This window comes from Mirounga angustirostris, unplaced genomic scaffold (assembly GCF_029215605.1).
Source record: "Mirounga angustirostris isolate CCGP_5_RB_7025 unplaced genomic scaffold, mMirAng1.0.hap1 SCAF_2, whole genome shotgun sequence".
Classification (NCBI taxonomy): domain Eukaryota; kingdom Metazoa; phylum Chordata; class Mammalia; order Carnivora; family Phocidae; genus Mirounga; species Mirounga angustirostris.
Genome location: NW_026991710.1, coordinates 58,558,298 through 58,574,061, shown reverse-complemented (window position 1 = coordinate 58,574,061; position 15,764 = coordinate 58,558,298). Strand labels below are relative to the sequence as shown.

Genomic DNA, 15,764 nt, shown 5'->3' with positions numbered 1-15,764 from the left:
TAGCAGCAAGACATTGGGAAGAGGCTACATGTGGGGTGCTGAGAGCAGGGATGAAAGAGAGATTAGAGGAAAACTAAGGCAATACTGAATGAAATTTTTGAAAACCCTAAAATTGTTAAATTGTAGAAATATCTCCAGTTATAGTGTGTCAGAATGTTTGAGTTGGAAATTGAGCAGAATAAAATAATTTTTGAAGCCAGGACAACTGTAAGAAAATGAAAGTTGGGTCTTTAAAAATATACAAGAGTAAAGCCCTTATAAATTGAAAGCTTAAAGTATAAGAAATATAATATAAATTTTAAAAATCCTAAGGGTGTGTGTACATATATATTCATATTCTCCTTGTTTAGGAAAAAACTAAAAGGTATAAAATAAAAAGCAGAAATAGACTGTATAAAAATGTAAAAGACACAGAGTAGATTATGAAAACTATCAGATAAAAGATAAATACCTATAATATCAGAGTTCTTGCAAAATTATAACAAAAAGACAATTCAATGAAAATAGAACCCACAATGCTAATATTATCTCACATTTAGCAGATTGGCAATATGTTTCAGAAGGATTCTACCTATGTCTGTGTGGTGAAGGGTAAAAGGGTATTTTCATGCAACTCTCGTGAAAATATGACTGTCTTTACTTTTTTGGAACTCATTCTAACATTATTAACATTTACAGGATACATATCCTTTAACCTGGCAATCCCACTGGTGGGAATCTACTCCACAAAAATAAAAGGACTAATAATACCTATAGATTTATGTGCAAGGCTATTTATAATGACAAAAAATTAAAGACAAAGTCACCTGTCATAGGAGAATGATTAAATAAGTCGTTGTTAGGCAGCCATTAAATGGAGTGTGTTAGATGTATACCAGTTAAATGGAGGGAATTCCATAATATTGATTATATGAAAAACTCAACATGCCTACAAATGTCTGTAATATGATCCCGTTTTTTTAAAAGAATTACAAATCCCATTTCAACATGTGGTATATAAGATCAAATGATCAGGGAGAAAGGTATGAAATAATAAATATCAAATCATGAACATCGATTACCCAGCTAGGGGGTTAGGGTGATATAGAGTAGAGTACAGAAAAAGGAGGAACACAGAAGCAAAAAAAAAAAAAAAAAAGTAAACCATTTTTAAAAACATGGCTACAATAAAAATAGCAAGTTTCACATGACCACCTTTATGTATTGTGTGTTTGTGTGTGCGCATAAAGACGTATACGAAGGGATGGCCACACAAAGGGTAAGGCTGATGGTCTCAAAGTTCTGGGATTCCAGGTGCTTTTTACTTTCTGTCTTACACTTGTCTCCGTAGTTTCAACTTATAATAGCATGTGTGGTTTTTTTTAAAACTTTATTGAGGGATAATTGGGAATAATTGACAAATATAATTGTATGTACTTAAAGTATATAATGTGATTATTTGATATACTTTTACATTATGGGATGATTACCAAGATCGAGATAATTAACACATCCGTCACATCACATAAAGCTTTGTGTGTGTGTGTGTGTGTGAGAGAGAAAGAGAATACTTCAGATCTACTCTCAGCAACTTTTGAACATACAATACCATATTATTAACTCTAGTCACCAAGTTGGACATTAGATCCTCAGAACTTATTCTTCTAATAACTGAAAATTTGTACCTCTCTCACCCTCTTTTCCCTCCCTGACAGAAGGAGTTATTTTTATCAGAAAAAAAATGTCTATTTTTCACTGCAAAAATGTAGTTCTTTAAAATTTTATCTGTAAAAATCATGTTTTATTTATTTTTTCTTTTTTTTTTTTTTGGTGTCAAAAATTCTCGTACATAAACTCCAGAACAGAAGATAATCGTAACTAGCACCTGTTAGGGATCAGGAACAGAGAAAAGAATGGAACCTCTAGCACCTATTAGGTATTTATCTGGAAAATAAAGACAGGTGCGTTTTAACACCTTGTATCCACTAAGCCCATGATCTATAACAGTGTTTTTCAAATTCTAGGGCATTTCAGAATTACCTGAGAAGTTCATTAAAAATACAGATTCCCAAGCCATCCAGATCCAAGAATCCCAGTCTGGGAATATGTATTTCTAATAATTATCCCGGAAGCAAATTCATGAAGCAAGAAACCTTGCTCTGTAATATTAAGAATGCAACAAACCGAGGATGCAAAACCAAGTTAATATAAGATGTAGAGGTCGGAAGAGGATTCTAGTGCGTGAATAAGATGAGCTAAATTATCGGGCTTCTCCCTCGCTTCAGAAATGTAGAGGAATTAAAGCAATGAACTCTGACTCTGTGGAAACAAGAATGGATAATATTAACTTTAATTTTGCTCTAGATCCTCTGCAATCCCACCCAGGGGATGAGAACAGTTCTGATTCTTAAAACTATTAAGAGCCCAAGGTAATTGATTTCATAAATGACAATGTAGAAAGGACTAACTTGTCTACCCTTTTCCCCTTTCAGTCTATTTCAACATAGCAGACAGACTGTTCTTTAACAATGTAAGACAGACCATATCACATCACTTCTCAAATCCTCCAGTGGTCTGTCTTCCACTGTTTTATGCTTCCAGAGTTTTATGCTGGTCCCACTACATGTTCTCTTCAACTTTGAATAACCCTTCCCTCATCTTCATGTTAGCCACCCTGGTCCCTTGCTGCTCTTTGATAGCATTAGGCATGCACTGACCTGTAGGGTGACTATTTACTTACTCTGTTTGGGACACACTTCCCCCAAATAGCTCCATGATTCCATACCTCATCTCCTTCAGTCTTTATTTAAATATTATGTCTTCAGTGAGGCCTTTCTCAGCCACCCTATCCATAATTGCATACATGTCCCCTGTACACACCTGTTTACACATACACATTCTTCTACCCCTTTCCTTGCTTTATTTTTCTTCTGAATACTTATCACTAATACATGATGTGTTTTATTGGTTTATCTTTCCTTAGCCTCTGTGTCCTCCACTAGAATGTAAGGTCCATGAGGGAAGTGATTTTATTCTGCTTTCTTTTATAAGGTGCCCAGCACAGAAAACAATGCCTGAAACATAGTCGGAACTCAAAAAATATTTGAGGAAGGAGAAAAGGAGATGAATGTAAGGGCACTGTGTTCTGTTCATGTTTCATTCTGATAAAAATGAAATTGCGGATGTGAAACTATTTTGACAGAAAGCTGGAAGTGCTTTGGTGGGTGGGAGTATTTATAACTTTTGGAAATTTGAAGTTCTGGGAATATGCCAGATTGGAAGTTACTTTCTTTCTCATCTCATTATTATGGCTGAATGGGTGAAGCTGTCAGATGAATGAAATAATAAAAATACCCATGATGTGAAAAACATTATGAATATATTTTCTTCTTAGATTTTATTTATTTATTTGACACAGAGAGAGAGAGAGCGTGCACACAAGCAGGGGTAGGGGCAGAGGAAGAGGGAGAAGCAGACTCCCGGCTGAGTAGGGAGCCCAACGCTGGCTTGATCCCAGGACCCTGGAGCCATTACCTGAGCCGAAAGCAGACACTTAACTGACTGAGCCACCCAGGCGCCCCTATGAATATATTTTTAAGGAAGATCCAAGGATTGGATTGGGGTGAGAAACAAGGGAATCATTGAAGATAATTACAAAGTTTTGGACCTGGACAACTGGGAAGATGGAAATACAGTAACTGAACTAGTAAAGAATCAATAAAAATTTGTTGAATGAATGAAAAATTATAAAGTGTTTGGGTGTGTTGCTTGATAAAAGCATAAGTAGAACTAATTTGTCTGAACATCTGAACCAAAGGCAAGGCTGAATTAGAATCTGAGATACAGGTCAAATTTAAGAGATAGCAAGAGAAAGGAGTCCATTTGTAGTTTTGTTTTTTTTTTAAAGGTTTTGATTTAATTTACTCATCTGAATAAGTGCCTCCTGTTGTATGTTTTTAGGTCTTCTTCCAGCGTGAGCTGAAGAAAGAAAATGAGCAGACAGCGTATCTTTCTTTCTCTAGGATGGATCCCTGACTATGGTTGGTTCTTGTTTTCCTTTGCAGAGCAGAGACGGCTAAAGAAGACAGATGTCCCACTGCTGCATAGGCTCTTGCAGGGACCTTCCAAAGACAATGCTCGCATTTTCCTCATGGAGAAAGATGCAGAAGAAATTAGCAGTGATGTATGGATCCTGTCACCCCAAATCTGTCTTTGCCTTCTCCTGACTCAGCACCTCTCACAGAATCTGCTTTCTTTTTGGTTTCATTTTGTTTTTTCCCTTTCCAGGTGGCTCAGTACATTAACTTTCATTTTTCTCTCCTGGAATCCATCCTTCAAAGATTAAATGAAGAAGAGAAGAGAGAGATCCAAAGAACAATAACCAAGTAAGTCAGGAGCATGCATGCCGGGTGCCTATTCCTTTAATAGGTCCAGGGCACAAAATGTGTTCAGTTTTTAATAACTCTTTTTCTCCTTCTCATTTTCAGATTCAGTACAGAAAAGGCTATTATACTGAAATGTCTTCACAGTAAACGGGTAGGAAAAACGGAGACAGCGGTTTAGCAGTACAAGCTGCAATTGCTAAAACACTCCAAGAGAATCAGAGGGATATTACTATTTGATGAATGCATGCATTCGACCCTTGCATGCATACAAATATATATGAACTGGAATCTGTGGGAAATTGAATGTCGAAAAAGCTTGTCTCCCTTTGAAGTGATGAGGTTAACTAGGGTTCACAGTTGCACTGAAAGGGGCTTGAATTTAGTTTCAGTAGCTGAAACAAGCTTGGATACTGTGTATTCCAAATACTTTAATAGTAAAACACTCAGTGAACTCGAATCTAAATGGTGTCTTCAGATGTCATGTAACTGAAGCTTCTTTTAGCTCAAACTGTCAAGGGAACTAGAGCATCATCAACTGATTCTCAGAAATGATTCAGAAGTAGAACTGATTCTGCAGTGATTCAGAAGTGGGCACACTGAGCATTGCCAGCTCTTGAAATAAAAAAGAAGCACATTCTCACCCTACCAAGGAATCGGAGCGGGCCAGTGTTTCGCAGCTCCCTGAAAACTCTAGCATCTTTACGAAATCCAGGACTGTCTCTATGTGGTCGGTGGCTTTTGGCTATCTGTAACATTAGAGCTATCTGTCCTTTGGGATGGAAAAGCTTATGGGCTCTGTTAAGAAACCTAAATTGCAATTTTCTCAACCTGAGCCCTTTTATACCCCACTCTGTTCTACTCATGACTTTCAAAAGTATTCTTAAGCATTTTTAATGTCAGCTGAAGTAGTTTTCTTTATTTTTCCAAACAAGTATGCCACAGAGATTTAATATATTTAATCAGCTAGGACAAGATTTGGCCCACAGTAACCATTTGTTGCCAAATGAACACAACGGATAATGCAGAACTTGTAGCTGAAGGTAGGCAAGGGATCTGGAGTTCTGCTCTTTTTCTCCAAGACAACTCAGTCCATGAGACAACTGTCAAGGTACTTAAAAGTCAGCTGAAAGCAATTGGAAGACAAACAAACACTGAGAATGTCACAAGTATCACCTATGATTTTATTTGTGAACTCTACGTTAGAATGGAGTTTTAAGCAACACTGTTCGATTCTCTAAACTATGTCCATTTGCATTCCTCCTAAGCATTGTATTAAATTGTTTGGGCACATTACATGTACTAAGGGAGAAGGGTTGTATGTAATAAGCCCAAGGTGGAAGATTAATTTTCAAAATTAAAATGCAACACCTTTTTAAGATAAAGGTACTACTTCTCAGTGGCACCAAAACCGAAACCGAAACCAGATCAAAGTAAAAGTGGGCAATGACCTTCAAGTCCTAGGAAATCTTCTCTTGAGGAAAACAGAGTCTTGCTTCACTATCCTTCCCGCTGTCAGTTAATAAGAAAATGATCTCATCTTGCCAAAATGGGGCAAACGAAATAGTTAAAATTCTGTATACTTATAAAAAATTTTAAGTAGGGACAAGTGCCTGCCATAAATGACAGATTAATCATTAATATATTGAAAGCCTACAAGATATGTAAGAAAAATACCAAGATGTGGATAGGAAAAAAAAGAAACCACATAAAAAGTAAAATCACAGGAGAGGAAATACAAATAGCTACTAAGTGTGTGTGTGTGTGGGGGGGGACTTGTATCTTAATGGTGATCAACTGTATTAGTCTGTGTCCAATAAGGAGACAGAAACACAGTAATTTAAGCAGAAGTTTAATATAAAGAATTGAGCTAGGATGATAGGAGAATAGAAAGAAAGAGAGCTCTAAAAGGTACTGTAAGGCTGAGGAAGAGGACCCCCAAAAGGGAAAGTTTGGAATCAGGGGTTCGGAATTCACCAGAGAGGCTGTGGTTGCAGCCCATGGTAGAGGAGAAGTTTGCTGCTTGCCAGCGCCACAGTCATAGGACAAACGAGAACAGCCTTTGGGGGGGCGGAGCAGCTGGGGTAAGTGGGCACGTGTGCAGAGGGCCTTGGGGATTCTCTGCAGACCCAAGGCCCAGATCACATCGTGTCTGTGTCTGGAGGTCTGCGGGAAGTTTGGAGGCCCAAAGAAAGAATCGGGTACTGCTGCAGGTGTGCCTGGACTAGGAGCTAAAGGGGCTTCCTTTGCAGGAACCCAGTGCAACTCTGTGCATGATTTGGGCAGCAGCGTCTACGAAGCTGAGGACGGGGAGCAGAGAGCAGAGGTTTGTGCGAGGGCATAGACCTGCACTCAGCTCCAGGCTATGCCGCCACAAACAAAAGAAAAAGCTGGAGAAGGGGTTGGGGACACAAATGGGAAAGAAAGCTGCACAGGCAACTAGCCCTGGAGAAAGCACACTGGGCAAAGCAGTGGAGGAAAAAAGTCCACCTCCCAGAAGCCTTGCCAGTCCGCCCCTGGAGTCAGGAAAGCCCAAACTTCCTCCTACAGTGTTTCTTCAGCGCCCTCTACTGACGAAGCACATCATGCAAAACGTAAAGGAAGCACATTTAAAGGGTCCATATCCATTTTCACAGAACCAACAGCTGTGAATGAATTTGGAGCCCAGAGTCAATAAAATACTTTTGGTCTATTAGCAAAGATTAAGAAATGATACTAAATACTCAATAAATTACAATGAGATAACCACTCCAGCTACTGGTAGAAATACGAATGGATATAACTTTTCTTGAAAGCAATTTGGTAGTCCGTCCTATAATTCAACTTATAGGATCTTATATTGAAATAATCAGGCATACAAAGAAATTATGCAAAGATACTTATTATATTGCTATTGTGGTAAAAGGAAGAAAATAACCTAAATGATCAAAAATAGAAAGAAATGATTAAAGAAGGGAAAAAAATTTCCCCAAGAATGGTATGCAGCTATTAGAATCATGTTTCCAAATAAACTTTAATTATAGAAGAAAATTCTTCTTACATATCTAAGTAAGAATATACATACAAATACTCAAAATATCTCTTACCCGTAAAATGTTTATGTATGTGTGTGTGTATACTACATACAAACCAAAAACACATTAAATATGGTTATATCTGGGTTATAGAATTACGGGTGAATCATTTCTTATTTTTCCATGCTTATTAAATTATTCTATAATCAACACACGTTACTTTTCAAATTTGGAATAGAAAAGTTATGATTAGAAAGTTACCAACCAGGGGCGCCTGGGTGGCTCAGTTGGTTAGGCGTCTGACTCTTGCTTTCCACTCAGGTCATGATTGCAAGGTCTTGAGATGGAGCCCCACATTGGGCTCTGCGTTCAGTGTAGAATCTGCTTGAGATTCTTTCCCCCTCCTTCTCCCTCCTCCTCTACTCCTCCCCCTGCTCACACTCTCTCTCTCTAAAATAAATAAATAAAATCTTTAAAAAAGAAAGTTACTAACAAAAAGTAGCAAGTACATGTAAGCACAGAGTTCTACTAGATACAAAAACATCAAAGTATTTAGTAAGACATTAACTTCACTTTTGTGGTAGTTTTAAAATATATTCATAAAGCCTTTGATATTCCTCCTTTCAAGAGGTAGGACCTAATCCTCCCCACCTTGCAAATGGACCGGACTTAGGGACTCAATCCTATTGAATAGAGGAAAGCAGAAGTGACAGTGTGTGACTCTGGGGCTAGGTCACATAGCACTGTGGCATCCTCCTTGCTCACTCTCTTGGATCATGGGCTCTTGGGGAAGCCAACTACCATGCTGGGAGCAGCCCTGGAGAAAGGCCTGCATGATGGGAACAGAGACCTTTGCCAAAGTCTGCAACAACCAAGGCCTCCTGGCCCCATGTGCTGGCCCCAGTCAAGCCTTCAGATGACATAGCCCTGTCTAACCGTTTGACTACAACCTCCTGAGAGACCCTGAGCCAGAAAACCCAGCTAACCCACTCCTGGATTCCCGATCCTCAGAAAACCTGTGAGATAAGAAATGTTTGTTGCTGCTAAATTTTAGGGTAATTTGTCACATAGCAATAGATAATCAATACAATTTCTGAGACAAAAATTTATTCGGAAGCATCTTTGCATAATACGAGAACATAAACTTTTGTCATAAAACTCTTTATCCTTGTTCTCGGTGGCTCGAATATTTCACTACCAGTTACATATTAGTTCAAATTTGATCCCAGATAATGTTAATACTTACTAATGGTAGAGGACCTGTTACATTCATCTTTGTATACTTCACTGTACTTAATGTTGTGTCTTGTGTATAGGATGCGCTTGATAAAAATCAACTGAATAAAAGACTTAATGACCTAGTGGATCAGTGAGTAAAAGAGTGAGTGAATGAGTTATAGGAAATATTTTTTTCTAAAAATCTCCTGTATATATGCCTCCTTTTCACAAATCTGACCCGGTAGCTAAAGAAATATAGAATCTTTTCTGTCTGGTTTCCCCAAATTTGGTGGTATGTTTTATTATCTCTTGGCTATATGAAATATTCAGTTAGGCAGTGTTGCTATGGAATTTTGTTTAGGGCCATTCATGTCGGTTTCAGGAACTGAAGGAGAAAGAAGTCCATTTTCAAGGCAGTTGATGAGGTAGAAAAGATGGCAGGCGTAAATGTGATGTTGCTGTATCTACATGTGAAAGGAAAGGAATGGGATGCAGTTAGGACAAAACCCTCAATGGCACCCATTTGTCTTCTAAATAAGAATAGCTAACACCTATTAGATTGAGCCATTTGAAATTGTCAAGATTTAACCCACAAAAGCAGCAATTTCAGATTACTCACACCAATAGCACTTGCCACTTGCCAAGAAGTGTTTTAAGCTTTACATATATTAGCTGATTTAGTGTTTATTATAGTCCCACGAAGAAATGACCCTTTCAACCCAATTTTATAGATGAAGAAGAAAACCAGCCATAGAGAAGATAAGAGATTTGCTAAGGTATTTAGTAGAAGAGCTAGGTAGGATTTGAATCATGCTCCAGAATCCACCATTTTAACCGCTATCATCTATGACCTCACTCTCAACTACACTCTCTCAGTCGCAGTGGACAGGTGACAATCTACTTCAGTGGACAGTTGTGGGAGTTGTAGGAGTAACACGTGCCAAAGGTGGCATTTTACATGTAACACGTGTGATAAATTTTAGCTGTTGTTGTAATTAAACTACAGTATGCCCCCAGCCACCGTTGTATCCCTATCTTCCACTAGGTCTTACTGCCCACAACTACTTACCTTTTGTCTTAAAACCAGCCAAACTGAATCACTCACCATTCCTCGAAATACCTCACAACCCACCACATCTCTATCTGTTTAAACCCTGCCCAGTTTCTAGTCCTTGGCTATGGTCACTCCCTCCATGACTTTTCCTGGTCTCTGTGACAATGTGTGATCTTAGACTCCCGGGCATCACATTATCAGTCAGCTCTGCTCTTGTGACACTGAGAGTTTGAAATCTGCCTTTTGTTATAATTCCTTATGTGATTGTGTCTTGTATAAATTCATTAGTTATCTGGTTTTAGTATATTCGTGCTATGCTCTATAGCACCTAGCAGTGTATGGAATACATAGGAACTTAAACGTTTCTTTGGATCTAATTTGCTAATGTATATGAACATGTTGAAATCACTGGAGTGAGGAAAAACTCTTTAAAATCAAGTGAAGTGGGGGCATCTGGGTGGCTCTGTCGGTTAAGCATCTCACTTTGGCTCAGGTCATGATCTCAGTGTCCTGGGATTGAACCCTGTGTCAGGATTCACCTTTAGCGGGGAGTCAGCTTGTCCCTTTTCCCTCTCCCCCCCATCCCTCCTCCCACTTGTGTGTGTGTATGCTTTCTCTCTCAAATAAAATAAATAAATAAATAAATAAAGTGTACTATAATGAGGATTAAATTTTTTTTATAATCAAAATAACTCACTTATTTAGTAAGCACTAAAATATTACTGCTTAGCTTTTGTTATACACAAAAACAATCTGGAAAAATAAAAGTCCAAATGATTAAGTTCATTATGTCATTTATGCCAAGATTTCTGGGGAGAAGACTACTGTTACAAATCATCACTGAAAGCTCAAATTAATAAATATCAGGGTCCCTGGGTTGCATTGTCAGCATCATATATATAGGGTAAAAATAAAAGGTGAAGAGATGGGAAAAATGGGTTAAGGAGGTCAGAGGTCAATTTAAAAATTTAGAGAAGAGAGCACACATACCAAAAATATATAATATATATATATAACATATATATTATATATATACATACATATATATTAGAGAAAAGAGATATGAGAGAGAGAAGGAGATGGACAGGAAAGGAGAAATTGAATGAACATGTGAGGAATTCTTCCAAGGCTGAGGCTTTAATTGCAGAGTCAATGGTTAAGGGAGACAACTGTTCACGGAAAGAATCAGCTATTGTCGCCTCAACACTGTGAATAGAAAACCGCCAACAATTTGCAACGAGTGCTTCAGGGAGATTTCTCTGGCATTGAGTCTCCAGACAATGATGTTCCCTGACATGACAAAGGAGCACTAATGCCCTAGTGAAGAGCCCAGTTTCTGGAGCTGAATGGTCTAGATTGGAATCCTGGTTCCAAACCACCAGTGAATACCTGGGCAAGTTACTTAACCTCTCTGCACTCAGTGTCTTGGTCTGCAGAATGGGAAGGTTAATAATAGTACATGCCTCATTAGATTGTGACGAGGACCAAATGAGTTTTTCCCAGGTAAAAACTTAGAACACTAGCACCATGCTAGTTAGCACGGCAGCCGGCGACAAAAACGAGCCGGAAGTTAAGTCTAACTATGTGTCTTTGGGACACAGGCTGTTGCAAAAGGAGACTTATCTAGCACGTAGGAGACTATGTACGGCCCACAGGACCTATTCCTCACCTCAGTCCTGACCTTGTGGAGCTTTGCTAGTAACTCAAAGACTCTTGGCAAACAGAATGTTAAATATTTTCTTGATTTCATAATGCGCTCAATGCCGTAGGCACAAGGCAAAGTCCTGATTAGTTCGAGTCTAACTGATGGCGAAAGAAAGAGGCAAAAAGAAGGAAAGACATGTTTTCACCAAGCTCCACCCGAAGGTAAACTTTATGAAGATAGGGATTTTGTTCTGTTCTGTTTGGTCACCCATATGTCACGAGCTCCTAGAACCGTGCCTCGTACACAGGAGATACCCACTAAAAATCTGCTCAATCTGTTCCACACCTTCAAAAAAAAAAAAAAAAAAGTCAAGGCAATTATAAAGGTAACTTATTATAGAGCACATTCCATTTAGTTCAATGATCATTTCCAGCAGTGGTATAGACAGAAACTTCAAAGCTGCACTTGGGTCTTTTTCATTTTGGAAACCCAGCAGCCAGTTCCCAGCGAGATGTGACAGCCCACTGCATCTACCTGAGGTTTTGAAACACCCCCTTGATTTCATATTTCTGGTGCTGCTCCTGAGAAGCTGAAAGCTTCTGGGAGAAAGGAAGAACGGAAGCTGGTTGTATGAGGGTTACAAGAAGTAGATTTCTCTGCTAAGTAGGAAAGGAGAGATTTGGTGTAGCCTGGCGAGGATCCTTGAGTAACATTGTGAGTGGCTGAAAAATGATGTTGTCGATTCGTATTTTGGATATTAGACATGAGTTTCATTACTCATGAAAAATAAAAGGCAGATCTCAGCAAAGACTCTATTTTCTGGAATCATTTGCCTCCCAAGAGAGACTGGCACTTTTCAATCAGTTTGGACCCCTAGAAAAAAAAAGCAAATAAGTACATCTGTAAGAAAAAGAGAAACAAAACAAAACAAAACATCTGAACATCTATGGTCCCCAAATAGAAAATCTTTAAGACTTACCTGTTATATGCCTGAGAGGGGCTCTAATGTGCCCACAGCTCAAGGTCTTAGACTTTCTCATGGCCTAGTCTCTGAGCTTAAGGACTTAACTAACTGCAATGCCTCTCCCACTCTCAGGACCCCGGATTTGGAATAAATAAAAATTTGCTGTTTCCTCACAAAAATATGAGACTCTTTAGCTGCAGGGTAAAAACATAATCAACATCAGCCTCTCATTGCGTTTTAAAACTTCCCTAGGTGAATCCCATGCTAAAGCATTATATAACCAGGTATAAGAACTCAAGAGGAACAAAATCACCAACATTGATCAGAGTATCTCTACTGCCTTCATACATACTGGTATTGACCTCCATGCTAAGTCCAGAAGTTTTCCCCAATTTTTACCCGTATAGTCTTTATTCAAATAAAAGTCATTTGTGGAAGCCCAGAGAAATCAATAAAAGTTAACTCGCCTTTAGTGAAGTGGGAATGGGACCCCTAGAACTCCACTGCTAAGATTAGCGCATGCGTACCCCCCCCCACACACACACACATCGAGGTGATAGATGATTTGCACTCCTAAGAGTTCCTAGCACCCTGTGGGACATGGTTAGAAGCCGGTTAATTTAGTCCTTCTTCGTACCCTCAGACCACACCTAAATCATCTAGAGACTGGAATCTATTTGTTTTTAAAAAGAGCACCCCAGTTTAAGGTATCTTTGTTGTTGTTGTTGTTGTTGTTTTTAGATTTTATTTATTCATTTGAGAGAGAGACAGAGACAGAGAGAGGCAGAGGCAGGGGGAGAAGCAGACTTCCCTCTGAGCTGGGAGCCTAATGTGGGGCTCGATCCTAGGACCCCGGGATCACGACCTGAGCTCAAGGCAGACGCCTAACCATCTGAGCCACCCAGGTGCCCCAGTATCCTTGTTTCTATGGCAACCCATGACTTTTTAAATCCTTCTTCGTGGGAACTTTTCCCATAAACTTAACCTCAAGACCCTCATATTTAATCTTGTTCATTGGCTCTGAACCTAACAATAGTGGGCTAAGTCTTATTTCTCCGTATCTGTCCTTCCAGGCTTTATTTATTTCATAGTTCCTCAGTAAATTTCTAATTTGTAATGAAACTAAATGTTGGGGTGGGGGGGGCGTTTCTGGTAAAGGTAAGGTAGAAGAAAGGCATCTGAGAAACTACTATAATAATGAGAAATGTCCTGCATGAAGTAAGGGATGATAACGTTACATCCTAAGGCAAAGTCCAAGGAAGATTTTGAAATATAAAACATGGACTCATGATGTAATGCAGGGAAAAGACAGAGGAAACATTTTCCTTACACTGACATCAAATTAGTCACTCTGATTTCCTATCATCCTGGACATGTTGGTAGACTGCTATCATGTCACCTAAGACTTTGGAAAAAACATCACCAATTTCTCCATATCCCTGTGACATGTTTTTCAATCCTGTTACCGTTCTAGATACTCTCTGGACATAACAATTTGCCAGTGTCCTTTTAAAATGTATTGTCTCTCATCTCTTCCAATATCCCAGTGCAATCATGATAAAAATATTATTTAAAAAAGAAGAAAGCCTTATTGATGCTAAAAAGAAAAAAATCAACATAAGAGATATTGATGAACCGTTGAGGAAAAAAAAAAAGAGAGTCATCAGTATGATATTGACCAATATTTCAAAGTACAAAAATAGAAGCTCAGAATAATAAAATGATGATATGCCACAGCAGTAAAAGACCAGAAAGTCACTGATTTCTGGGTTGCTTTTGGTTCTTGTCTGCTGCCCAGCCTGTTTTTCTAACTTCCTAAAGATTCCTGTAGCCACCACCATGCTTTCAATAAACTAATCTTTACTTAGCCAGAATTTGATCCTATTATTTACACCTAAAGAACTCCCATTGACATATCAGTAAAAATACTGTTCAAATAATAGACAAAATAATATTTTAAAATGCAAGCACCCAGAAAGTTTATCTGCCAGGTGCCCATTCTGAAATAACACAGACAGAGAGACATATGCACCTATATGTTAAGAATGTAGCCCAGCAAACCATAATATAATCCAAGAAAAAACATAAAATAGTATTTTAGAAATAGTCCAATTTACCCAGGACAGCCATGAATCAATCCTAGAAATAACTAGATCCAATTGAAAGATTAAGTCAGAATTCTCTTACAAAAACTATATTATTGAGAACCTGAAGCATTGTAGTGGTGTGATGAAAGTAGGTGCTTTTTATTTGCCAACATAGAAAAAGAAAGACAATTAGTAACTCTCAAAAACAGAAGGATATAGTAGGGAATCATAGTCCAAATGTGCAAAACTAATAAAAGTGGCATGATTTTCTGCAGCTTAGGTAAGAAAATAGATTTCGTTTAATCTCTACACCTTTTAACAGGGTAAGTCATTCCATTGGTCAATCCATTCATGGTACTCATGTAAATTATATTCCAAGTAAACACACAATTAAATATACTATTTAATGGTTTCCAGTTTTTAGCATCCACTTATGAACAAAGCATATGAACCTTATATTTAACATGCAGATAAATAAACCCAGACAATGTAGAAGTAATAGTATATACAGCTTTAAAAAGAAAAGCTGGCAAGGAAGTCAAAGGAAGTTTAGACACATTAACTATTTTTGGAGAATCATTAGATGCTGACTGGTATTAAAGGGCCAAGAAATAAAATATAACCAATAAAAGAATGAGAAATACTTTTAAATAAATTAAGAAAGCATCTATGGTTAAGGTTCTTGAAGTTAGCGTAAGTACACTAAATTCATTATATGATTTTAATATTTTAAGAAACTATTACAGTGATGATGGTAATCACTGGAACTAAAAGTGCAAACTTAAAAGTGGTTACCTTTTGGGAATGGGAAAAGCACCTTGCTCTTCTGCTTGAACTTCTACTGTGTTCAGGTATTACCTACATAATTTTTCAAAGCGTGCGTAATGTAGTATAAGAAACTGAATATGGGGCGCCTGGGTGGCTCAGTTTGTTAAGCGACTGCCTTCGGCTCAGGTCATGATCCTGGAGTCCCAGGATCGAGTCCCGCATCGGGCTCCTTGCTCAGCGAGGAGTCTGCTTCTGCCTCTGACCCTCCCCCCCTCATGCTCTCTCTCTCTCTCAAATAAATAAATAAAATCTTTAAAAAAAAAAAAAAAGAAAAAAGAAACTGAACATGGTAACCGGGAATGATCTGATCCACATAGGTTGGGATTATCATGTTGCTTCATCTGATCCTTGTTTTTTCTCTGGAGACACATCCAAGATTGCAGTAGCTCTGATAGTAGACCCATCAAATTGTTAAGCACAGAAGCCTGAACTGACATCTTTCCACATGAACCTATGTCAAGTCACATCTAACAGTAGAACCTTGCTTTTTTTCCATTGTTAAATTTCATGTATTATTTTCAAAGCATTATTTCAACCTGCCCACATTTCTGTTAATTCATGTTTACTTTCTTCTATATTATATTCTGTTGGTT

General features: G+C 38.2%; 1 protein-coding gene across 1 annotated transcript in view; it reads left to right on the top strand.

The window, feature by feature from the left end:
• Nucleotides 1-4,745, top strand: part of RASSF6 (Ras association domain family member 6) — a 37,289-nt gene extending 32,544 nt beyond the window's left edge. Inside the window, exons 9-11 of the mRNA XM_045881779.2 lie at nucleotides 4,044-4,162; nucleotides 4,267-4,364; nucleotides 4,467-4,745. Of these exons, the coding sequence (XP_045737735.1) occupies nucleotides 4,044-4,162; nucleotides 4,267-4,364; nucleotides 4,467-4,542 (293 nt within the window). The 3' untranslated portion in view covers nucleotides 4,543-4,745. The remainder of the gene's footprint in view (nucleotides 1-4,043; nucleotides 4,163-4,266; nucleotides 4,365-4,466) is intronic.
• The last annotated feature ends 11,019 nt before the right edge of the window (nucleotides 4,746-15,764 follow it).